Raw genomic sequence first — 26,754 nt, 5'->3', positions numbered from 1 at the left:
CACCTTTCTTCTTGCCAGCTTGCTTGTGATCCCTCCAAATACTTTTTAGAGCATTTTAAGCTCCTGATGTTGTTCTAGGTAGCTGTGATCAAGGCAGCTGCTCTGAGACATTATTCTGTGAAATTTGTAATGATTTGTTGATGGTCTCCTGTCTTATGACTTGTATTTCTTAGAGAGAAGGATGAATATTTTATATATTTAGGTAGTGCTCTTTTTGTTCTTAACCTCTAGAAGTTTGAAAAATCAGTGTAAATCCTCTATCAGAGTTTTCTGTCTTTTTTTTTTTTTTTTTTTTTTTTTTTTTAGATAGGGTCTTGCTCTGTTGCCCAGGCTAGAGTACAGTGGCACGGTCTCGACTCACTTTAGCCTCGATATCCCTGGCTCAAGTGATCCTCTCACCTCAGCCTTCTAAGTATCTGGGACTGCTATTGAGGACACTACACTTGGCTACTTTTTTAATTTTTTTTTTTTTCTTGTAGAGGTGGGGTTTTGCCTTGATGCCCAGGCTAGTCCTGAACTCCTGGGCTCAAGTCATCCAGCCTCCCAAAGTGCTGGGATTACAGGCATGAGCCACTGTGCCTGGCCTCCTTTCATTCTTATTTCTAGTTTTTTAAATTTTCTATTAGTTTCTCTCATTGTTTCTATTTCATTTATATTTTAAATTAAAAAGCAGGCATAGTTTTATTGGTTAATTTTTTAAATGTTTGATAGTAAAAGTCAGGGAAGTAGTAGACTATGAAACCTAGTTTAAAAGTATAATATTTGGTAAAAATTTTAAGATTTAAATTCTCATCTTGAATCTTGTAATTTGTTAAATATGTAAATAATGAAAATAACCAATAATTATAGTTTTGTGTTTAATTTAATAAAAACACATTTTAAGAACTTTCATAGCCTCCTATAACTTTACTTTTAGACGTGCTGCTGTGACTCTTCTTTTTACCCCTTCCTTGGAAAGCACAGAAAGGGCGATTATCCCACATACTTTTGGGCACGTTGCTTAATCATCCTCTAGGGACAGTCAATGTCTGCTTATTACAGCAGAAACTCAGACTTGTATCCAAATATATGAATAGCTCACATAAAAGACATAGTGCTTCGAGTACTAATACACTGGTCTGTCTTCAAAATTCATCTGCTTAGGTTGCATGTGTTCTTTCTGAGCATTCATTTAGCAGCTCCAGCCTTTGTCTTTACTTCTCTAAATAGCATGATTACCAGTAATGTTGGTGGAATGAGAAGAAGAATGACTAGAAGGGAAGGTGAAGAGGGAAAAGGGAGACAGGGAGAGAGGCCAGAAAACATTTCATTTAGACCCTGTTTAGCCATTAGCGCTTGTGTTTTAGATCTGGGTTATACTTTGATAAAAAGACAAAGGTATTTATTGCACATAAGTAAACAGTGTGGCTAGAATATATTCTCATCTGTACCAATGGAAGATAAAATTTGAATTGAGGTAGAGATTATCACTTGGAAATCCTTGAGTGCTACTTAAAGAGCCATATGCTTTTTCTGGTTTCAGTTTTAAAATTATATATAGGAAGATACTTTATAGAAAAACACCAATTAAATTTTTTTATTATAATTTTTTTTTTTTTTTCTTTTAAGAGATAAGTTCTTGCCTTGTCACTCAGGCTCAAGTGATCTTCCTACCTTGGTCCCCCAAGATGGTAGGATTACAGGCGTGAGTCACTGTATTCTGCTTAATTGCATCTTGTAAACAGTTGTTTGGAAATGATGCTATTTTGGGGGTAGAGTCAGAGATCAACAACGGATTAGTTGAGCAGAGACTTTATCTTTTTTTTTTTTTCTGAGGCAGTGTCTTGTTCTGTCACCCAGGCTGCAACCTCTTACCTCCTGGGCTCATGTCTTTATCTCTGTTTACTTCAATTCTGGATTGTATTGGTATAGAAGTTTCTCTGATTGATTTAGAATGAAGTATATGCTCTTAAAGATTAGATTATTTAAATTAATGTTTATCATTTTGTGAAAGTTTAATGGCTTATCAAAGAAGATTAGAATTTTCTCTCCTTAATTAGGATAAGCATATGTTTCTTATTTATTTTATTCAAATGTTTGGTTTAAAGTACTTACATAGTCAGGTTATTTTTTATTTTTAATTTTATAGCTTGATTTCAGCTTATCATTAATATACTTCCTTTAATAGATTTTGAATATAGAGGCTTGTTTTGTGCACTTTATATGGGATTTTATAATTAAATTATTTTTCAATGGTTACTTTTTTTTTAGATGGAGTCTCAACTCTGTTGCCCAGACTGGAGTGCGGTGGCAATATCCAAGGCTCACTGTAGCCTTGATCTCCCTGGCTCAGATGATCCTTTCACCTCAGCCTCCCAAATACCTGGGACTACAGGTGCCTGCCACCACACCACAGCTAATTTTTGTATTTTTTGTGGAACTGGAGTTTTGCCATGTTGCCCAGACTGGTCTTGAACTCCTGCTCAAGTGATCCTCCCACCTTGGACTCCCAGAGTAATGGGATTACAGGCATGAGCCACCACGCTGATCTGTGGCTACTTTTTAAGCTTGTTTTGTTCTGATTTATGTAAAAAAATGGTGCGTTTGAATGGTGCTTTTTCACCCCCTAAAAATGCTAAATTGTACTAGATTTCAGAGCTTTAAATGTTTTGCTGTATAGGATTTGCTGTTTGACATTTTGTTTTACCAAGATCAAATGTATATAACTTTTAGCAAAGATGGCTTGGATGTAACGTGCCTGTCGAATATGCTTATGTTTGTGTAGATGTTTCATAGCCTTATAAATTTTAAAAAACTACAACAGCTTCTATGTAAGTAGGATCGTTTATTAAATAAACATGATTATAGAAAAAATGGATATGTATTAGGGATAGGTGAAAAAAGGAACTCTCATAACCTCTGAGAAGAGTAAAATAAGAATAAAATGAAAATAGAGTCACTCACTTTATTCAGCAAATATTAATCCATATTGGCCACGTGCAGGTCCATATTCTCAGCTCTGGGAATTTAGCAATGGTCAGAATAGACATGCCTGCCCTGATAGGGTTTATTTTAATTGGTAAAGTTAGACAATAAAGAAATTAAAAAGTTGATAGTATGTTCAGCAGATAAGTGATATGAGAAAGTTAAAACAAGGAGAGGGGGAGAGAATAGGTACAATCGGATACAGAGGACATTACAGTGTTAAATGAGTGGTCAGAGTGGAATCTGAAAGGATGAATTTCTATGAATCACTAAGGAAATGTCACTGACAATGAAGAGACAAAGGCAATTATAAGAAGATAGAAGGTGGTAGATACTGTGCAGCAGAGGAATCTGCTGAATTCCAAGTGGAGAGTCAGGAGAGCCATTTCTCTGTATTTTTGCTTTTCTACATATAACTATCTTCTCTCTCTTTTTATTTGCACATTCTAGAGAATAGATTCTTTCATAGTCCTAAGAAATTATTTTATCTAAAATAATCAGATAAAGGCTTGCAGCCTGGTCCTTTTGCTTCCATTCTAGCCTCTGTAATACCATGAGTTGTTCTAAAATGCTCAACTAGGGATTATCATGTAAAATAAGTTTGGAAAAACAGGTTGATATCAGGATGTAACATTTATATTAAATTACTAAGGTTTTATATTCTCAGGATGAAATAACTTTATGGAGTATTTGCTATCTCCATTTAAACTGTAGTAAAGCGTATGGATACCTTGTGGTCTCCCCGATCAAGGATATTGCCTTCCAGAAAAAGTGACTACTACCTGGGCTAAATTTCAATCAAGAAAGATCTAAATTGGCCTTAAATGTGTATGAAGCCCATTAAATTTTTTTTTTTTAAATTTAAATTAATTTTTTCAGTCACCAACAAAATCTGTTCCTTTTAAGGTTTCAGGTGTATGTATTCTGTGATGTTAGAGCCTTTACATCCCTTATTCAAAGTTGTTACTGAGTGCTTTAACTGAGAAAGGTGCAGAGGGATAACAATTTAGGGATTTTTGTGATACTTAATTATTGGATGTGCTGGGTGAGAGACAGAGATAGATGTCACGAGGAGGCAGGTACCTGGAGAGTTAGGCAATAATTCTTCACTATAAGAATAAAGGCTATGTTAATATATGGAGATGATATTTTGAAAAGCGAGGCTTTAGTAGTTCTCATATTACTGTAGAAAATCATTGGAAGCAATTTATCCCCTTCTCTGTAGCTAATTCTAAAGAAATTACTATATTTAGAAGGATTGCCAATTCAGGAACATTATTTCCACATTCTCAATTATTAGAGTGTAGAAAGGTGGTAACTTTCCTTTCCCATCAATGGTCATGTCTAGTAGCGAAAATGACAGTTGCTGCTAATGGGGGTCACAGAAAGCCCAGGAAATAGAGCAGTAATATTGGAAAACTCTTGGTGAAAATGTGTATGTGCTTACCCAAGGTCTAGACTAGTATAATCAGATGTGGCCAATGGGCTGTAATGTAGTTATGGGAGATGGTTGTCATCATTACTGTTATTTATTGGGCCTCTAGTGTGAATCTTTTCTAGTTGGTCACTTGATAGGGCTGTTTGTTTCCTAAGGCTGACACAAGCATTTTTATTCTTCCTTCTTGCACTGTAGGTGTAAATTATACATAGTTTTTTCTTCTTAATATTAAAATATGTGAATCATTTTATGCTCTGCATTTAGACATTTAATCTACAGTAAATGCAACATTTTGAGGCTGCCTATAATAATTAAAACTTGTTTGAAATAATAGTTTACACATCTATTGGATAAAATTACTGTTCCTAAATATTGTATAATTTGCATATTTAGGAAAATAAGCATATAGATGAGAAAAATTGACCCCTTACAATAGCAAAAAAAAAAAAAATAAATCGTTTAGATATCTTATTAGCTTAATTTTTGAAGTCATTTTAATATTTTCCTTAATGAAAGGACAAATAATATTGTGTGTATATTTAAAACAATGAGAGGTATGTAGTCAGAACTTTCTCAGATGCTTTGATTTTAAAACATTTTGTAAATTGTGAAGGAAAAGATATATATGCTTCCCTTCTTCTCTGAAAGTATTATTAACTACTTTACATATATCCTAGTCACTTTTTATAATATTCTTTTAAATAAGTAAGGTTAGATGGTAATCATTTTGTATTATGCAGTGAAAATATTTCAAACTTAAATTTATGACACAGTTAAGTCTAAAAGCTCCATGTTTTAAGTCTAAAAGCTCCATGGTTTTGCTGTTAATTGCTTAGATAAATTAAATGCTTGAGAATATTTGGTTTGAAGTATTTCCACAAACTAACCACTCATCAAATAATGATGGGGTATAGCCTACCTGAACAGTACCTGTTAGATATTATGTTTATTTAAAAAAAAAAACAAAAACAAAAAACTTTTTTTTACTTTTTTTAAAAGATTTTTCCTTTTTCCTTCCCTGCTTTCTTAATCAGTTCTGATTAAGGAAGCTCATCTTCTGAGAGAATAGAGTAATACACATATAATTCTAACAGAATGTTTATAAGATATTCTATAAACAAGTATATGCTTTATCTACAATAATCATTAGGGATAAGATTGACATAAAATAAACTGGGCATTGTGGTTGACTCCTGTAATCCCAGCACTTTGGGAGACTAAGGTGGGAGGATTGCTTGAGCCCAGGAGTTCAAGACCAGCCTCAGCAACATAGCATGATCCTGTATCTCTTTACAAAAATTTAGATAGTATGCACCTGTAGTCCTAGCTACTTGGGAATTTGAGGTGGGAGGATCACTTGAGGCCAGGATTTCCAAGACCAGCCTGGAAAACATAGCAAGATCCCCGTCTCTACAAAAACGATATTAAAAATAAAGATTGACATAAAGTAAAGGTCTTTGTAGGATAGAATTGCAGAATATTCCTCAGAGGGAAAGAGGAATGAAATGGATATGAAGGAATTAAGGTTTTGGATATAAGGAAAGGACAAAAAAGTAGATTGGGAGTGGTTTATGGCACTCGTTTTTTATCATTCATTCAGTATCTATTTATTGATTATAATCCGTGTGCCAGGTACTATTCTGGAATCTGAGGATATAGCTGTGAATAAGTCTATGCTGTCATAAAGGAGAGGACAAATAATAAACAAGTAATCAAAATAAGACAATTTAGATAGTAATAAATGCTTAGAAGAAAACAAAGCAGAGTAATGTTATGAGAATAAACATACTGGCTTTTAGGGAGTATGGAGTGTTTAGAAAAATCTTGTGAAGGGGAAACAGTTTGAATGAAGAGAAGTAACTAATCCTTTTGAGATGTATGTCACAACATTTTAAGGTGAGGAAACAGCAAGAGCAGAGGCCTTAAGGAGTGAATAGTATTTGTGTATTATTTAAACAAATTGAAGGCCAGAGTGACTGGAACAAAATCAGCAAGAAAGAGAGTAAGGCTTGGGAGTGTCAAGAGAACTATTCAATATTCAGCTCATATAAGGCCCTGTAAGCTCTGCTAAGAAATTTGGATTAAACCATGTTCAGTAAGAGCAGAGTTTTTAATAGAGAAGTGGCATGATATAACTTACAGGGGTTTTTTTGTTTTTTGTTTTTTTTTGCTTATTTGTTGGTTTTGTTTTTGAGACAGGCAGGGTCTCTCTGTTATACAGGCTGGAGTGCAGTGGCTTATGGCAGCTACATACTCCTGGCTAATGTGATCCTCCCACCTCAGCCTCCTAAGTAGTTGAGACCACAGGCACGTACCACCATGCCCAGCTATTTTTTTTTTTTTTTTGGGTAGAGATGGGGTCTTGCTATGTTGTCCATGCTGGTCTTGAGCTCCTGGGCTCAAGCAGCCCTTCTGCCTTGGCCTCCCAAAGTGCAGGAATGATAAGCATGAGCCACTGGAGTTGTCTTTTCACTCTGTTGGTTTTGTCCTTTGATGCACAGAAGGTTGTTATTGTTGTTATTTTTTCCTTTTTCCTTTATCTTTTTAAAATAGACATGGAGTCTAAATTCCTGAGCTCAAGCGATCTTCCTGCTTTAGCCTCCCAAAGTGTTCGGATTACAGGTGTGAGCCAGTTTACCTGGCCCAGAAATTTTGATGTAGTCCAGTTTATCTATTTTTTATTCTGTTATTACCTGTGCTTTTGGTATTACATCCTAGAAATCATTGCCAAATTCAGGGTCATGAAGCTTTTCCTTATGTTTTCTTTTAGGAGTTTTATTGTTATAACTCTTACATTTAGGTCTTTGATTCATTTTGAGATAATTTTGTATATGATATAAGTGCCTTAGTCTCTGTATGCTGCTATAAAAAATACCTGAGACTGGGTAATTTATAAATAATAGCAATTTATTTCTCACAGTTTTAGAGGCTTAGAAGTCCAAGATTAAGACACTGGCAGGTTTTAGTGTATGATGAGGGCTGGGTCTCTGCTTCTAAGATGGCACTTTGTCTTCACGTGGTAGAAGCCGAAAGGGCAGAAGAGGCTTAAGCATTGTGTGATGACTGTTCTTTAAAGGCCTTAATTCCATTCACTAGGGAGGAGCCCTCATGACCTAATGACCTCAGAAAGGCCTCATCTCTTAATACCATTGCATTGGAGATTAGGTTTCTGCAAGAATTTTGGAGGGGATACAGATACTCAAACCATAGCAGCAAGTATCCAATTTCATTTTCTTTTTTTTTTTGGTGTGAGATGGAATCTTGCTCTGTCGCCCAGGCTGGAGTGCAGTGGTGCCATCTTGGCTCACTGCAACCTTTACCTCCCAGGTTCAAGCGATTCTCCTACCTCAGCCTCCTGACTAGCTGGGATTACAGGTGACCACCACCATGCCCAGCTAATTTTTGTATTTTTAGTAGAGACAGGGTTTCACCATGTTGGCCAGGCTGGTCTCGAACTCCTGACCTTGTGATCTGCCTGCCTCGGCCTCCCAAAGTGTTGGGATTACAGGTGTGAGCCACTGCGCCTGGCTCAATTTCATTCTTTTGTATGTTGATATCCAGCTTTCCCAATATCATGACTTACATTCTTAGAAGTATGAATTGTGATAGGATCAGTATACAGGGCAAGAATGAGAGCAGAGAAATCAGTGAAGATATTACTGAAGAATTCTATAAAAGAGGGAGTGGTGACTTAGAATGATGTGGTAGCAATGATGATGGAGAGAAGTAAACATATATGTGATGTATTTAATAGTTAAGGCAGTAGAACTTGCTTTTATGAATGGGATTTGGAGGTGAGAAAATGACAAAATCCAAGATTATTTCTTGAGGTTGAGTGGACTTTGGTGCTATTTATTGTGGTGGAACAAACTGAGGTAGTGATGGGGAAGAGGTATTATTGACAGTGAGTAGGCAGAATCAAGAGCTCTGCTTTGGAAATGTTGGATTTGAAATGCCCTATTGGGCATCCAAGTTAAGATTCTAGTTGGACAGTTGGCTCTGTGAGTCTGAAATATAGGAGACTAAGGATAGTGTTAGAGATATAAACACAGGTACTATGTAGGTGGGATTAAAAGTCATAGAACTGGATGAAATAATTTAGAGGGAGGAAAGAACACACAGCTGAGCTCTTGGACATTACAAGATTTATAGGTAGTGCAGCGGAGGATGTAGCAAAGGGGACAGTGAAGAAACAGCCGCTAGATAGGAGGAAAACCAAGAAAGTGCTATATATTATTGCAGAAGTTAAGAGAAGAAAATGTTTTAAGAACCTTAAGAACCTTTTCAGAGTTATCTTGCTATTTGTATATAGTCCTGTAACTTTCCATATGAGATTGTGAACTCTTTGTGGACAGTGTTATGCATGTTTGTATTCCTTACAGTTAGCAGCTTAAAAGTGACTGGCAGAAGTGGATAGTCAAAGAGTTTCTTTTCCTTGTAGGTACTGCTGGATCCCCAGCAATGATCAGGCACTATTCTATGCTTTGGTTATGTAAAGAAAAATTATAAATGGTTGGTGCGTTGTCAAATGCAAGACAGATTTGTAAATACATAATTGAAAATGTGTTATACAGAAAGTTTCAAAGTAATAAGTACTAAAGAAGAGGCGTATGCACTTTGGTAGGGGATTACTTCTATGGAGAGAAGGCAGGTGTGGGATCAGGAAAGGTTTTGTAGTGAACCTTTACTTTGGTTTAGCTTTGAAGGTAGGTTAGATGGAATATGAAGTGAAGTCATTCCTGGGACAGTAGGAACAGTGGCAAAGGAGTGTACAGTAACAGGGTGTAATGTTTGGGAAAGTAGTTCCTGGCCTGGAGTTCTTAGAGTATAAAATTTTAACAACAATGAGACTGATTTATAAGCCATGCAAAGTAGTTTCTTTTGTAGATCATGGGAAGCTGGCTGATGACTGATACCTTGTTAATGATACAGTGATGATCAGATCTTCATTTTAGAAAGATGACCCCAGTGAAGAATGGGCAAGAATAGTAAGACTCATGGAAAAAAGTTGGATTGGAGGCTATTATAATAATCAAAGACGTGATCCTGAGTGCCAGTGAGTTTCCAGTGAAGGGCACTGGAAAATGTTACAAAGATAAACAACTTTTGGCCAGGCGTAGTGGCTCACACCTATAATTCCAGCACTTTGGGAGGCTGAGGCGGGCGGATCACGAGGTCTGGAGATCTAGACCGTCCTGGCTAGATCTAGATGGTGAAACCCCATCTCTACTACAAATACAAAAAATTAGCCGGGTGTGGTGGTGGGCTCCTGTAATCCCAGTTACTCGGAGGCTGAGGCAGGAGAATCGCTTGAACCAGGGAGGCGGAGGTTGCAGTGAGCTGAGATCATGCCACTGCCCTCCAGCCTGGGCGATGGAGCGAGACTGTCTCACCAAAAAAAAAAAAAAGAGAGAGAGAAAGAAAAATAACTTTTAAAGTTATTGCAGAGGTAGAATGGGCAGTAGTCTATTAGATCTGTAGGATGCTGAAGAAGGAAGATCTGACTGATATTTCTAGCTTCAGTAACTGGATAAATAATGGATATCTTAATGGGGCAGAGAATGAAAGAATGAATGATCTCTGGATAAGGAACTATTTTGATAAATTACGGTACACTCCATCCACATGAGTCACTTGAAGCTGTTCTGATTACATAATGGTATACGGTTAAGTAAGATATACAAGCAGTATAGTATGACTTCTTAAATATTTAAAAATATTTTTACAAAACACACGAACATGTACATTTGTATATATATGCACATAAATACTGTATGTGTTTCATATATATGAACATAAATACTGTGTTTCTATACGTTTAGATAAATGTAAGGACAGGAACATAAACTACTGATGGTGGTGATGTATTCCGAAAAGTGAACAGGAAAGAGGGTTGGGAGCTTTCACTTGTTGCTTCATTATTAAAGTGTTGCATGGTTTTTAAATGCTACATAACCAGAAAAATGAATGAAACATCAAGACAGAAAATTATCCATCTACCTATCTGAGTTTATATGTCAGTAAATGGACATCTTGAAAACTAAATAATAGAAAGGGATGTTTTGGTTCTCTTGAAAATAGAACACACAAGATTTTTTCTTGGCCGGTCGTGGTGGCTCACACCTGCAAATCCCAGCACTTTGGTAGGCCAAGGCGGGTGAATCATGAGGTCAAGAGATCGAGAACATCCTGGCCAACAAAGTGAAATCCCGTCTCTACTAAAAATCCAAAAATTACCTGGGTGTGGTGGCACATGCCTGTAATCCCAGTTACTCAGGAGGTTGAGGCAGGAGAATTGCTTAAACCAGGGAGCCAGAGGTTGCAGTGAGATGAGATCGCGCCACTGCACTCTAGCCTGGTGACAGAGTGAGACTCCATCTCAAGGAAGAAAAAAGATTTTTTTTCTCTTGATAACTTTGTTCACACTGTTATCTGAAGTATCTTTCTCTCTTTATTGCTTTTGCCATTTATTTAAGGCTCACCTTTGTGCTCTAATTTTCTATTGGAGCTTTTTTTCATCTTTAGTAGATTATTGTGATCTTTGCTTCTGTAGACATATGATAGCAAACGTATTTTTATGTTCTAATTTTATTTGTGTTGCTTATTTTATAACAAATTCCCACGAATTTTGCAGCTTGAAGCAATTTTATGTTTACTATCCTACAGTTTCTATGGGTCAGCAGTCTAGACTCAGCTGGATCTTCTGCTTAGGGTTTTACAAGTCTACAATAAAGGTGTTGGTCAAACTGCATTTCTTTCTGGAGCTTGGGGTCATAAATTTCTTCGCAGAATTCAGTTCCATGCTGTTGTGGGACTGAGTTTCCCATTTTCTTGTTTACTGTCATTGTGAGGATGCTCTCAGATCCTACAGGCTGTCCATACTTCCCTGTCTCATGGCCTTGTCACACATTACTTCTTCTTCAAGGGTGGCAGGAGAATCTCTGCAGTGTGCTAGGGCAGAGCTTTATTACATAAGTACCAGAGTGATTATCCCATCACCATTGGCATGTAAAGTAACCTAATTAAGGAATGATTATCCCATTATCTTTACCATATTCTGTTTGCTAGAAGGAAGTGCCAGATTTTGCCCAGGTTGAACTCAAGGGGTTGGGATCATATAAAGCCACGACTCACTGGAGGTCACATTAGGGTATGTCCACCATAGCACTTATATTAGTGTGAATTTCAAGCTGGAAAGTACTCCAGTGTATTCTCTTTTTTCCCCCAACTAAAATATAATGAAAGGTCATCTTTGCTGCCTATCCTAGTCTATAATGTAATAGGTGTTGAACAGATGTTTGACAGTGTTTTTAAAAGGCAGAGGCACAAAAATGTTAAAAGATCAGAATTAGCACTCAAAAGATTTATTGTTATTATGTGTATGAAATAATGAAACGTTTATTTTTAGGGCATTGGCTATGAAACAGCATAAATTAAAGCTGAGAATATTATAAAGGAAATATTGACAAGATTTGTTGATTGATTAGGGGCCTGGAGGATGGTGGTAGAGAAGAGGGAAGAGACTAGAGTAACTTTGAGGTTACTTGTTTGGGGACTAGTAGGATAGTGTGCCATTGACTAATCAATTTCATTAATGTTTGAAAGTACAAGGCAATATATTGATGTTGAATTCACAATGTGGTTTTAGGTCTCTAGAGGGGAACTAAGAACCCAAACCAGTATTTCACATCTGTACTCTGAAAGCCCTTGCTTTCTCTATCTGTAGAATCAGAGGAAGTTATTCATTAGTGGGTTTTAAAATTACACTAGGGATTGTTTTTGTCTGTAATACCTAAATGAGTACTGTTTAATAGCATTTGAAAAGAAATACCCTGATGATGTCACCCCAAAATCACAGATAAGGTATTGCACTAACTTCTAAAGCAGCTGGAAGACAGTTTGGGGATAGAAGAGAGAGTCTGACATAGCTGGAGTCAAATTATGATAGTGTATGTTAGCCTAATAGAGATCGAAATAAAGTGATAGAATGGCAGAAAGCTTTTTTATTTTCTTTAAGGATTTTCTGTTTTCCTTTCTTTTGATTGTTGATTGTTGTAAAGCTTCAAAGAACAGAGAAATATAAGGAGGAGGACTTAAGCCTCACTCGCTAGCCCAGACATGTGCATGCTTTTTCTATAAAAGGCCAGATAGTTCTTTAGGCCTTGCAGTACACATGGTCTTTTTCACAACTGGTCAACTCAGTGTAGTATGGTGATTTGAAAACAGCCATGGATAACACTTAAACAAATGGGCCTAGTTGTGCTCCTATAGAATGTACTAACCAAAAACTGTTGGCAGGTTAGATTTGATACACAGGCCTTAATTTGCTGACCCCTGTGCTAGATTATTGGCAATTAAAAGAAAGTATATTTTCTTTTATATGTTCCCCAAGCTTATATTGTTCATAATATTCCTCAGGTTTATTTTTCCTCTTAACATATATTGTGGACATCATTGTGTCAATTTGGAACAATCTACTTTTATTGTATGATTGTGTATTTTGATTATTTAAGATTCTCACTTTCATAAATAGTATTGTAGTGAAATTCATTGATTCTCAAGGAATATTTTCCACATGTTTTTCTGCACTGTGGGAACATGTTCATATAGCACATTATTAAGAGTGCTGGCCGGGTGCAGTAGGTCACGCCTGTAATTCCAGCACCCTGGACGGCCAAGGCAGGTGGATCACTTTAGGTCAGGAATTCAAGACCAGCCTGGCCAACATGGTGAAACCCTATCTCTACTAAAAATACAAAAATTAGCTGGGGGTGGTGGCTCATGTACCTGTAATCCCAGCTACTTGGGAGGCTGAGACATGAGAATCATATGTACCCAGGAAGCGGAGGTTGCAGTGAGCTGAGATCCTGTCACTGCACTCTAACCTGGGCAACAGAGTGAGACTCTATCTCCAAAAAAAAAAATGTAATCATTGCTGTGGATCCAAGTTTCTGTTTGTTTGTTTGTTTTTGAGACAGAGGCTTACTTTGTCGCCCTGGCTGGAGTGCAGTGATGCCATCACAGTTCACTGCAGCCTCCACCTCCTGGGCTCAGGTGATTCTCCTGCCTTGGCCTCTTGAGTAGCTGAGACTACAGGTATGCACCACCATGCCCAGCTAATTTTTTTTAAATTTTATTTTTAATTTTTTTTGTAGAGAAGAGGTCTCTTTATTTTACCCAGGCTGGTCTCAAGCTCCTGGGCTCAAGCAGCCTTAATTCTAAGTGCTGGGATTATAGGCATGAGCCACTGTTCCTGGCCTTATTTATATTTTAAATAAAAACATTGCTACAAAGTGAGGCAAGTGCCCTGTGGAATGGGAGTAAGTTCATGTCATTGTTGATGACTGCTGGGTGTAACTTTTGTAGGCGGGCATTTTCTAGTGGCACTTTTTAGCCACTTTTGTTATATAAATTAAAAAAATAATCCTTGCAGGCCATGTATGTTCATGCCCATAATTTCAGCACTTTGGGAGGCTAAGGCAGTAGGATCCCTTGAGCTCAGGAGTTTGAGACCAATGTAGGCAACATAGTGAGACCCTGTCTCTATAACACCAAAATAACTTGCAGGATACGATGGCACATGTAAGTAGTCCCAGATACTCAGCAGACTGAGGTAGGCAGATCACTTGAGCTTGGGAGGTTGAGGTTTCTGTGAGCTGTAATTGCACCACTACACTCCAGCCTGGGTGACAGAGCGAGACCCTGTCCCTAAAAATAATAATAATAATAATAATAATAATAACAATAATTCTATCCCTACACACTCTGTCTTCCCAACTCCTATTAAAGAAGGAAATTTAGAAGACCTATACATAACAGACATGTTCCAGATTACATAAAGTGAATCATTCTGTTGATATGTTTATCAGTAAATGATGTTATAAAAGCATTAATCAGAATGGGTCATTTGTTTGTACATCCAAGACATTTTATTAAAAGATTTAGAACTCTGTAGGCATTATCAGTGTTCCATATGAGTCCTTTTATGTAGAGGTAGCACTGAAAGTAGCCATTGATTAATCTCTTAACTTCTAATACCATAGTTTTATTTTTTAAATTTTTATCTTTATATAAGGCAATTCATACATTTTATATTTTTTGTGTATTTTTGCTCAATATTGTTAGTGAAATTCATTTTGTTATGCATAATACTAATTCATTTTGTTCCTACTTAGGATTTTAGTTTATGAAAGTTCAACATTTTAAAAATTAGCTTTATTTTTAATGGACATTTGGGTAGTTGCTAATGTTTGGTTATTGTAAATAATTGCCATGAACATTTTAATTAATGTATTTTGTGATTATAAGAGTCCATGTTACTTCACATCTTTGATATAACTTGGTAATGCCAGCCTTTTAAACATATATAGCCATTCTGGTGGAGTACAGTGTATCTTATAGTTTTAATTTTTATTTCCTTGATTACTAGTATTGCTGAACAACGTTTCATAATCTTTTTTTTTTTTTTTTTTTTTTTTTTTGAGGCGGAGTCTCGCTCTGTCGCCCGGACTGGAGTGCAGTGGCCAGATCTCAGCTCACTGCAAGCTCCGCCTCCCGGGTTTACGCCATTCTCCTGCCTCAGCCTCCCGAGTAGCTGGGACTACAGGCGCCCGCCACCTCGCCCAGCTAGTTTTTGTATTTTTAGTAGAGACGGGGTTTCACCGTGTTAGCCAGGATGGTCTCGATCTCCTGACCTCGTGATCCGCCCGTCTCGGCCTCCCAAAGTGCTGGGATTACAGGCTTGAGCCACCGCGCCCGGCCCCAACGTTTCATAATCTTATTCACCATTTGGAAATTTTCTTTTGTGAAGTGCTTGTGTTCTTTTCCCATTTTAAAAATTGTGATCATTTTCTTTGTAAGAGGCTTTTTAATATTTTTAAGATATCAGTTTCTTGTTGGTTGTAATTATTCCAAATATATTCTCCGTCTCTGAAGTTTGGTTTTTAATTCTCTTAGGGGTGGCTTTCATAAACACAAGTCTTTAAATTTTGATGTAGTTCATTTTGTCACTATTTTTCTTATGTTTTGTGTATTTTTGTTTGGTGCAGTAAGTCTTTACATTGACCCAGCCAGGAAGATGCTCTCTTATGTAATCTTCTAGAAACTTTTTAAACTTCCTGAAATCTTTAGGTCGTCTCTAGGATTCATTTGGAATTGGTTTGTTTGTATGGTTTGAGGTAGAAGTCAAGGTTAATTTGTCCATATGAGCATCAGTTGATCTAAGACAAGTTTTTGGAAAAGACCATCTTACTTTTAAGTCTTTTAATATCATTATCATGATTATCATCTCTGTTCCCCTCTTCAAGAATGTCTCACGTATTCTTGTTTGTTTACATTTTCTATGGCTTTTAGAATTAAATTTGAACTCATCAGATTATGCAGAAAGACCTACTAGGATTTTGATTGGACTGTATCTATAAATAGCTTTGTGGAGAATTGATATCTTTATAATACAGGCCTTTCCCTTTCATGAACGTAGTATACTTTTTTCTTTAAGTTTTTTTTTAACTTCTTTTACCATTCTTTCTGTTTGACATGCAGAATTCTGGCACATTTTTGTTTCCTTTTCCTACATATTTTGATGGTTTTGAATACTTTTCAAAATAGTATTTAAAAATCATTTTTACTTTGTTAGTAACCTGTAAATAGAATCTAGTTGATTTTTGTGTATTTGCCTTAAACCCAGTGACCTTTCTAAATTCAATTATTAATTTTAATTGTTTACATATTTCTTTTGGATTTTTTCAGTATTTCAAATAACTTTTAACTTTATCTTCTAAAGTGTATTTTTATTTTCTATTTAATTTCTGTTCTTATCCTTATTTTACTTTCAGTGTTCACTGGCTGTTCTTTTTCTGATTTCTTCAGTTCAATACTTGCATAATTTATTTTGACAATTTTTTTCTTTTTTAGTGTTTTTATTCAGTATATCAGTTTCCCTCTAAGCATTGGTTTAAGGTTTCTCTAAATCCACAGATTTTGGCACATTGTTTTTACTACGTTTTACTGCAAACATTTCCTAATTTCCATTATGATATATTCTTTTATGTGTGAGTTTTTTTCAGAGGTGCATTCTTTAATTTTTAGACATGGAATGATATTACTTAGTTACTGCTGTGTTAATAATATTATCACAACTTAGCCTTAAAGAAACATACATTTATTATCTCAATTTTTTTTGGTCAGGAATCTAGGCATGGTTTAGCTGGGCCTTTCCTTCAGGTTCACTTACAAGGCTACAGTTAAAGGTGTTGGCCAGAGTTGCAGTCTTGTTCGAGTTTTGACTAGGAAAGGATCTGCTTCCATGATCATGTGACTGTTGGCAGAATTCGGTTCATTTTGAGTCGTTAGACTGAGAATCTGAATTCCTTGTGGGCTGTTGTCTGGGGCTCTACTCAGCTCCTTGCCGTGGAGGCCTCTACACAGGGCAGCTCATAACATGGCAGATTTCTTTAGCTTAGCCATTAAGGGAGAGTGTCAATAGAGTCTGCTAGCAAGATGCAAATTACCATCTTGTTTAATGTAATTATTGAAGTGTTATTCCTTCATTGTTGCCATATTTTCTTGCTTAGAGGCAAGCCCCATCTCCTTCCTACACTGTAAAGGAGAAGATTACATAATGCTGTGGATAACAGGAGGTTAGGAAAATCTGTGGTCAGCTTAGAGCTTCTTGCAGAGTGATCTGTATCCTGTTATTTCTAGTTTAATTGAAATGTATCAAAGAACATATTCAGTATGATTTCATCATTTGAAATTCACTATAAATTGCTTTATGACCCCACATTTTGCCTATTTTTTGAATATATTCCATGTTTACCTGAAAATAATATTTATTATTCACTTACTGGGTATAAAGTTCTCAATATGTCAGTCAGGTCAGGTTAAAAAATATTCTATAACTTTTTATATTCTATATCTGATAGTAGGCCATATTCTTAGGAGCATACAAATTTAGAATCTCAAAATACTAAATTTCTGTATCTGTAGTTCATTTATCCTCTTATTAATTTAACAGGCTTATCTTGTTATTTCTGCTTGCTTCTCATACTAACAGAAGTTTATTACCTTTCTTTTAGCTTTTAAAAATTGTTTGTTTTCTGAAACTATACTTTTCAATCTTTGTTCAACCTTATATTGAAATCGTGTCACTTACAAGCATCATATACTTAAAAAAATGGATTTGACAATAATTTTACTACTAAATGTTTACTTTCTATGTATTTCTGATATGTTTAGGTTAAAATTTATCATCTTATTATTTATGTCCTTTATATTTGCTCCATATCTTGTGTTTCTTTTTTTTTCCTTCTTTTGAGCTAAGTATTTGTTCCTTAATTTTTTCCCCGTTAACTTGATGGTTATATATTATTTTAAAAAGCTTTAGTGGTTACCCAGAGATTGTAATATTACTATTATAATTAACATCTTACATAAACTGATTCTTTTGCCAATCTATGTACGATACAAGAAACTTATAACAGTAATTCATTTAGTTTCTCTTGCCTTGTATGCTGTGGTTATATATTTGAGATTGTAGTATTTTTTAATTCTAGAAGTTACATAATTATTGCAAATATTCAGTATTCTTTTAGATTTACCCACGTTTGTCATTTTCATTGCTCCGATTGTTTTCCTTGACTTGTATCAATCTTACATTATTTTTCATCCTTGTGAAGAATGTTGGTTGGCTGGTGACAAATTCTCACTATTTTATTTGTCATGGAATGTTCTTATTTTGCTTTTGGTGATGAAGAAAAGTTTTCCTCTAACCTCTTAGGTTTGTTGTTTGGGGACCTGTGAATTAAACAGACAAACACAGATTAGCAAGAAAAAAAATCTATTTTTAGGCCGGGCGCGGTGGCTCAATCCTGTAATCCCAGCACTTTGGGAGGCGGAGACGGGCGGATCATGAGGTCAGGAGATCGAGACCATCCTGGCTAACCCGGTGAAACCCCGTCTCTACTAAAAAATACAAAAAACTAGCCGGGCGAGGTGGCGGGCGCCTGTAGTCCCAGCTACTCGGGAGGCTGAGGCAGGAGAATGGCGTGAACCTGGGAGGCGGAGCTTGCAGTGAGCTGAGATCCGGCCACTGCACTCCAGCCTGGGCAACAGAGCGAGACTCTGTCTCAAAAAAAAAAAAAAAAAAAGAAAAAAAATCTATTTTTAGTCATAAATAAGTATGTCAGAATTCGGCTGGCTGCTTTGGCTCACGCCTGTAATCCCAGCACTTTGGGAGGCCAAGGCGGGTGGATCACCTGAGGACAGGAGTTCAAGACCACCCTGGCTAATATGGTGAAACCTCGTCTCTACTAGAAATACAAAAATTAGCCGGGCATGATGACGGGTGCCTGTAATCTCAGCTACTTGGGAGGCTGAGGCGGGAGAATCGCTTGAACCCAGGAGGCGAAGGTTGCAGTGAGCCGAGATCGTGCCATTATACTCCAGCCTGGGCGACAGAGCAAAACTTCGTCTCAAAAAAAAAAAAAAAAAAAAAAAAAAAATTCACAGAAAAATGTGACTCAAGGAGGGGGTTAGAATTTGGGGTTATATACATACCATTTTAATAGGGTAAAAGTGAGGTCATGAAGGACACATTTGGGGAAGCTAATGATTTTGCAAACAGTAAGTGGGCCCTTAGGAGAATAGTTAAGTGATATTACAGTTTTGTAACAATGTCTATTTAGATAATTTCTTATCCTGGTACTAACTTCTCATCTTTACTGATAATAGTCAATCTTCCTTGGTTGCAAAACTCCCTGGGAAGGGATTGATGAAAGCTAAATTCTTTTGGGAGCTTCTCCGTTTAGGCAGATAAAGGAAGTTCAGAAAAAGACTCTTTTATCCGACAGTGGTATATTCTGGACCCTTTAAATTTCATTATTGAAGGATACTTTTTGAGGATAGAATTCTTTTCTTTCTTTCCTTTTTTTTTTTGTTGAGTCGGAGTCTCGCTCTGTCGCCCAGGCTGGAGTGTGATGACGCGATCTCGGCTCACTGCAAGCTTCGCCACCCACGTTCAAGCCATTCTTCCACCTCAGCCTCCCTAGTATCTGGGATTAGAGGCACCTGTCATCATGCCTGGCTAATTTTTGTATTTTTAGTAGAGACAGAGTTTCACTATGTTAGCCAGGCTGATCTTGAAGAGGATAGAATTCTTAGGTGGTTGGTTGGTTTGTTTTGAGACAGGATCTCTCTCTGTTGCTCAGGCTGGAGTGCTGTGGTGGGATCATGGCTCACTATAACTTGAAACTCATTGACTCAAGTGATCCTTCTGCCTCAGGCTCCTGAGGAGCTGGGACCATAGGCATGTACCACCATGCCGAGCTAATTAAAAAAAACTTTTTTGGTAGAGATGGAATGTCACTACATTGCCAAGGCTGGTCTTGAACTACTGGCCTCATGTGATCCCCTTGCCTGGGCCTCCCAAAGTGCTGGGATTACAGGTGTGAGCCACTGGCCTGGCCTTTTAGGTAGTATTTTTGTTTAGTATTTTAAATAGATCATTGCATTCTTATCTGGCTTCCATTAGGCTTATTGTTGTTCTTTTGAAGGCCTCTCCCCCGTCTGCTATGAAGAATTTTTTTCTTTGATAGTTTTACTATTACTGCCTAAGTGGAGTATCCTTAAAAACTCTGTTTGGGTTTTGTAGCACTCCATCAACATATCGCTCAGAGTTTTTTCCCAATTTTGAAAAATCTTGGCCATTATCTCTTCAAATATTGCTTTTTTCTAATTATGTGTCTACTCTTTCTTATACTATAGATACACTTATATCAGATCCTTTTACCATGTCCTGTATGTCTGTTATTTATTTTGTTCAATTTTCATTAAGTTTTCTTACTGTGTTTCAGTCTAGTTGTCATTGATCTATCTTTCAGTTAATTTTTCCTTTTTTGGCTGAGCTTAATAACCCAGTAAATCTATTTTTATATTTATTTATTTTTTCAGTACTTTTACAGTTTTCATTCTTTACTGGAATTCTCTATTACACAATGAGTTCTAAACATATTAACTACATTCATTTCAATGTCCAGATATGAGCCAGTTTCTATTTAGTTTTCATTTGTATGATATTGTCTCTTGTGCCGTTAATTGGTGACTGAATGCTGAAAATTGTATTTTAAAATTGCAAGGGTAAATTTAAGCCTCTATGATACTATCTTCCTTTAGAAAGGACTTCCTTTTGGTTTCTGATTAGCAGTTAGACTAATAGCTGATTGTATTAATTTAGGGTCTGAGCTGACTCAAGGGCTGGGTTTTTTTTTTTTTAAGTTCTTGTGAGAGTTTGGCCTGTTTTGGCTTCTCCTAGTATGTAGCCCTTCTGAGGTCCTCTGAAAACCTGGGGTTTTACCATGGCCCTTCTGCATTGGTATTTCTGATTTTTTCTCCCCACCCTGAAAGCTTTGCTTAGCTTTTTGGCTACCAGTTAACCTAAATACCAATCACCAGATGTTCTCTGAAGGTCTGTTTCAGTGTTTTGAGGCCTGATCTATTTCTTGCTTTCTGGGGTATGCCTGATACCTGTTGTAACTCTTGGGTAGTCTACCAGGCAGGACTCCTCCACGTTGACAGACTGCGAACCTCAGTTTTTTTCTATTTATCTTTGTGAGACTAGTGACAGGTCTGTGTAGCTCCTCTGTTCTCACTTGGGAATAGCAAATGCTTTAATGTAAAAAGTCAAACTGATTATCTTTTGTGTGCTTTCTTCTCTGTGATCTTCCCTGGTTAATTTTGGCTGCCTTGGTAACTTTCCAATGCATTTTAAAAGATTAAAACACAACTTTAATCTAGTATTTTTAGTTGCTTTTGTTACGTGTCTAGTCTGATAGAAGCCAATCTGCTATTGCCAGAAGGGTAACCTTTTGCTGTTGTTACATTCCTCAATTATTTAATGTGAAATAATGGTACCTCATTGTGTATGATGTCAAAAGAAGAAAGTAAGGATTCCTTCCTCTCCACAGTAAGCAGTGAATAATCGTTTATGTTGTGTGTGAATACATATATTTATTTGATAACATTCATTTTTTACAGATTGCTTAGCCAGACAATGAAAGATCATCTAGTAAGAGTAGCAAATGAAGCTGAATTTATCCTGAGCAGGCAGAGAGCAGAAGATATTCACAGACATGCGGAATTTGAGGTAGGTTACACATGTGGTTGGTGTGTGGAAATTACCGTTTTTTAATGATAATCATGGCAAATTGTCCCAGTAAAATGGCAGGTCCAAAGAAACATAGTATATGTCATCAAAAAATTAAAATCTAGGTTTATGGGAGAGTCATGGGGGTTCTGGGAGATAGTACATGTCTCTTTAGCCTCTGGTCTCAATTGCAGTTGAACTACCAGAGAAGCTTGATCAGAGAAGCTTCTTGTTTGGCTGATATAATGTTAATAATGAGAGGTGAGTCTTGACTCTGATGGTTTTCCTATAAAGAAAACTGGTGAAGGAGTTCTCCCTTTCTGGGCAAAACAGAGCTAGTTAGCCAGAAATGAAAATCTCTGTGGCAAAGGTAAGATCATCCAGGTTTCTCGAGAGGAGCTGAACACACAGGTTTGAGATTTCTCTGTCTTTAGGGTTTGGAGCATAATATTGTTTGTAGCTGAGGAAATGAGGGAGCATACACCTCTCTCCTTGGATTATCATAGGAGAGGACTAAGTGATAAACCCATCCCGGGACCATTGCTTATCTCAGCAGTTGTGCCTGAACATGTATAAGAAATATAAATTTCTACAGGAAATTAATGGTTTTGTAGCTATAAAAATGACCCATATTCACCTAAGGTAAACTAGAAAATTTGACAAGTAGTACATTTGCTATAGAATTGGAAAAATATTTAAAAGCACTGTATGGCTTCTAACATGTCAATAACAGATAAACTCATATGTTGCTGACATTTTTCTGGTACATTAGAAAAGATGAAAAATCTTCCAAGTGAATTTTACACAACCAGCAAATCTGAAAACTATTCTAGAAAAATAAAACTCTAGAAGACCAATTTCGCTTAAGAATATAAGTATAATATTTAAACTATAACTTTAAATAACATAATTCATCAATATAAAGAATGAATTATATAGTATGATGACTGAAAACTTTTACTGGAATTATAAAATGTTTATTTTGGATATCTACTGCAAAATAAATTACATCAACAAATTAAAAATAGAAAACACATGAAGATATCAGTAAAGGTAGAAAAAAAAGCATATGATGATTTTTAGCTGCCAGCCCTATTAAAACTCAGAGAAAAAGATTTATATAAGAAAACAATACAAATATGGTCAAGACTATTAAATATTTTAAATGATTAAAGTCATCTCTTTTAAAATCAGGAAAAATGAGTGATACCTACTATCAGTGTTGTTAACATATTTTTTGATGTTCTTGCAAGTGTAAGATATAGCTAATATAAATGCTATTAAAGAAAAAAATAAGATTAGTTTCAAATTTCTAATGCTATGGTCTAGGAAAATATAATTCTTGTGTCCTGAGGTGTACCTGGATCTTGAACATTTTTCTACCAGAGTTAATAAAAGAATTTGGTGAGATTATTAGATATGAGAGAGTTATGCAAAAAATTAATAGCTTTTCTTTGAAAGTCAGTAACCAGCTAAGAATGGACATCAGAAATACAGTGTGTTCATAGATATGACAAAAACAGTGCTTTGGGCCAAATTCTGCAAGAAAAGTACACATGCTCTTTGGAATGAAGCTACAAAATTTTATCGAAACAAATAAGAAAAAATATAAACTATCACTCATGTCTGTGTGAAGAGACCACCAAACAGGCTTTGTGTGAGCAACAAGGCTGTTTATTTCAGCTGGGTGCAGACGGACTGAGTCCGAAAAGAGAGACAGGGAAGGGAGATAGGGGTGGGGCCGTTTTATAGGATTTGGGTAGGTAAAGGAAAATTACAGTCAAAGGGGAGTTGTTCCCTGGCGGCAGGAGTGGGGGTTGCGAGGTGCTCAGTGGGGGAGCTGTTTTGAGCCAGGATGAGCCAGGAAAAGGAATTTCACAAGGTAATGTCATCACTTAAGGCGAGGACCAGCCATTTACACTTCTTTTGTGGTGGAATGTCATCAGTTAAGGCAGGAACAGGCCATTTTCACTTCTTTTGTGATTCTTCAGTTACTTCAGGCCATCTGGGCACATATGTGCAGGTCACAGGGGATGCGATGGCTCAGCTTGGGCTCAGAGGCCTGACATTCCTGGCTTCTAATATTAATAAGAAAAATAACATAAAATAGTATTGAAGTGTTGGGGCAGCAAAGAAAATTTTTTTTTGGGGGGTGGCATGGAGAGATAATGGGCGATGTTTCTCAGGGCTTCTTCGAGTGGGATTAGGAGTGGCATGGGAACCTAGAGTGGGAGAGATTAAGCTGAAGAAAGATTTTTGTGGTAAAGGGTGATATTGTGGGGTTATTAGAAGAAACATTTGTCACATAGAATGATTGGTGATGGCATGGATACAGTTTTGGATGAATTGAGAAACTAAACGGAAGATACAAGGTCCGAATAAAAGAAGTAGAAAAATAGGTATTAAAGGACTAAGAATTGGGAGGACCCAGGACATCCAATTAGAGAGTCCCCAGGGGGGGTTCAGCATAATTACTTGTTTGGTTGGTAGGTTTTTGGGCTCTATCCTTGAGTTTTTTTACGTTGTCATACACCAGGCCAGATTGATTTAGGTAAAAACAACACTCTTCATTTAAGAATATACAGAGTCCTCCTTTTTCAGCAGTGAGTAAGTCAAGATCTTGGTGGATTTGGAGGACAACTGCAGCTAAAGAGTCAACTTGGGCCTGGAGGACTGATAAAGTTTGTGATATGTCTGTAATGCTAGCAGAGAAGTCATTAGAAAGGCTACGGAAGGTTGTGACAGAGGTTGAAATGCCTGCTCTTCCAGCACCGAGAGCAATAGTGGAGGCAGAAAGTCCTAAACCAACAAGCAAGGGAATTAGTGGAATAACTCTTTTTTGTCGTGTCGATGTCATGAGGCGAACAGGGAGCTCTTCGGTCCCATTTGCAAATTGAATTTTGGGAGTAAGGAAACCTAGTGTGCATGTGCCTGTCCAATTAGCAGGTAGACACATGTAGGTAGAGGATCCACAGAGGAAGAAGAAACCTTGTACAAGGCAAAACTGGAGATGCAAAGTAAAAAGATGAAAGGGAGTGCTGAAAGGGGAGTCTTGTACCCAGACTCCTAGGGATCCAGCTAGGGCGGCAGCTGTCAGAGGTTGTAATGGGGACTGATGAGGTAACTGTAGAGGGAGAGGTTCGATTTTCATGGTGTATGAGAAAATGTTGAGTATCTATGAGCAACCTTTCACTATTATTTTTGGGACTGGGTATAAGTAAACAAGAAAAGGACCTTGGAAAAGAGTCTGAAGAGCAAGGGGAAGGTAGCCAAGGATGGAATGAAATACAGGGTAAGTGTCTTCCTAAGCAATAATTACTGCTAATGTTTTTAAGTTTGCCAGTATTGATAGAGGGCTTGTCTGTAATATGGAGCTGGAAGGCTCTAATTGTTTCAGTGATGTATGTAGTTGGGCTTTGGATATGAAGAGTAAAGGAACATCGAGAAGGTGAAAGGTTACCTAGGGGAATTCCAGTGGGTTTTTGCCGAGAGATAAAGGAGCGGCCACAGGAATAGTAGTTTGTGAGAGGTCCAAATATGGGGGGAGTAGAGTTGATATAGGAGAAGGAGGTTGAGGGATAGTGAGAGAGGTTGGAGAAGAGAGTAAAAAGAGTGGCCGCTTACCCAATTTAAAATTGGTGAGATATTCCTTGGGCTGGTTGGTCTGAGGGATTGTGGGTTAAGGTGGGGGGATATGAGAGGAAGATGCAAAGGAGGCTTTGGGTTGGGAAGAAGGGCGGCAATGAGATATGGCTGTACTCCAGGAATAGTCAGGGAAGCAGATAATTTGGTTAAAATATCTTGGCCTAATAAGGGAACTGGGCAGGTGGGGATAACTAAAAAAGAGTGCTTAAAAGAATGTTGTCCAAGTTGGCACCAGAGTGGGGAGTTTTAAGGGGTTTTGAAGCTTGGCTGTCAATACCCACAACAGTTATTGGGGCAAGGGAAACAGACCCTTGAAAAGAAGGTAATGTGGGGTGTGTAGCTCCCGTATCGATTAAACAGGAGATGGACTTACTCTCCACTGTGAGAGTTACCCAAAGCTGGGTGTCTGTGATGGTCCCGGGGGCTTCCGAGGCGATCAGGCAGTGTCAATCTTCAGTCGCTGTGCCTAGCAGATCTGGGAAGGAGTCAGTTAGAGAGCCTTGGGCTAGAGCTTTAGGGGCTCTAGGAGTGACTGCCAGGTGAGCTGGGCAGTCTGATTTCCAGTGGGTCCCTGCACATATGGGATGGCTTGGGAGGAATCCTGGACTGTGGGCATTCCTTGGCCCAGTGGCCAGATTTCTGGCACTTGAAGCAAGATCCTGATGGAGGAAGTCTTGTAGGAATGCTTGACTGCTGTGGCTTAGGCGTGTGCAGCTTAGGCATTTTGAAGTTCTTGTATACTGGAAGTGTGACTGGGTTTTGTCTCAAAGCAGAGGCAAGTAATTGTAACTCAGAAATGCGTTGCCTTCTGGTACACCTTGAAGGCAAGGTTGATTAATTCCTGTTGTGGTGTTTGAGGGCCAGATTCAAATTTTTGAAGTTTTTTCCTAATGTCAGGAGTGGATTGGGTGATAAAATGCGTATTAAGAATAAGGCGACCTTCTGGGTCTAGGGTGGTAAAGTGTTTAAGGGTTGCTGCTAAGCAGGCCATGAACTGGGCTGGGTTTTCGTCTTTACCTTGCGTAGTTCCTTTAAGCTTGTCATAATTAACAGCTTTGTAAGCTGCCTTTTTAAGCCCTTCAACTAGGCGAGAAATCATGTAATCTCGCCTAGCTATACCTGGGGAATCTTCCTGATAGTTCCATTGGGGATCCTCTCGGGGAACTGCTCTAATGCCTTCCTGGAGGTCTGGCTCGTGAAGCTGGCAGTTATCAGCATGACATTGGGCTAGAGAAAAAACTCTTTCCAGTTCATCTCAGGAGAAGGTAGAAGTCAGGAAGACATTTAAGTCACTCCAGGTTAAATTGTAGGACAGAGTTAGATATTGGAATTCTTGTATATATTTAGTGGGGTCTAATGAGAAAGAGCCTAAATGCTGACTGATCTGAGAGAGGTCTGATAGAGAAAAAGGTACATGTACCCTGACTATGCCTTCAACTCCAGCCACTTCTCTAAGAGGAAACTGTTGGGCAGGTGGGGAAGAGCTAGTCGTGGAACTAAGCTGTAAGCCAGACTGGGTGTGAGGAGGGGAGGTGATAGAAGGATTATAGGGTGGAGGAGCGGAGGC

At 37.5% G+C, this 26,754-nt stretch overlaps 1 protein-coding gene across 4 annotated transcripts in view; it reads left to right on the top strand.

Moving 5' to 3' along the window:
* LRBA (LPS responsive beige-like anchor protein) overlaps window positions 1–26,754 on the top strand; it is a 787,299-nt gene that overhangs the window by 267,120 nt on the left and 493,425 nt on the right. For all 4 annotated transcript variants that reach the window (XM_033215458.1, XM_033215456.1, XM_033215457.1 and 1 more), the window contains one exon: window positions 21,434–21,542. In XM_033215458.1, coding sequence (XP_033071349.1) covers window positions 21,434–21,542 — 109 coding nt within the window. The remainder of the gene's footprint in view (window positions 1–21,433; window positions 21,543–26,754) is intronic.

Source organism: Trachypithecus francoisi, unplaced genomic scaffold, assembly GCF_009764315.1.
Source record: "Trachypithecus francoisi isolate TF-2019V2 unplaced genomic scaffold, Tfra_2.0 Lachesis_group1, whole genome shotgun sequence".
Classification (NCBI taxonomy): domain Eukaryota; kingdom Metazoa; phylum Chordata; class Mammalia; order Primates; family Cercopithecidae; genus Trachypithecus; species Trachypithecus francoisi.
The sequence above is the reverse complement of the archived record's forward strand: the minus strand, read 5'-3'. Positions and strand labels throughout refer to the sequence as shown.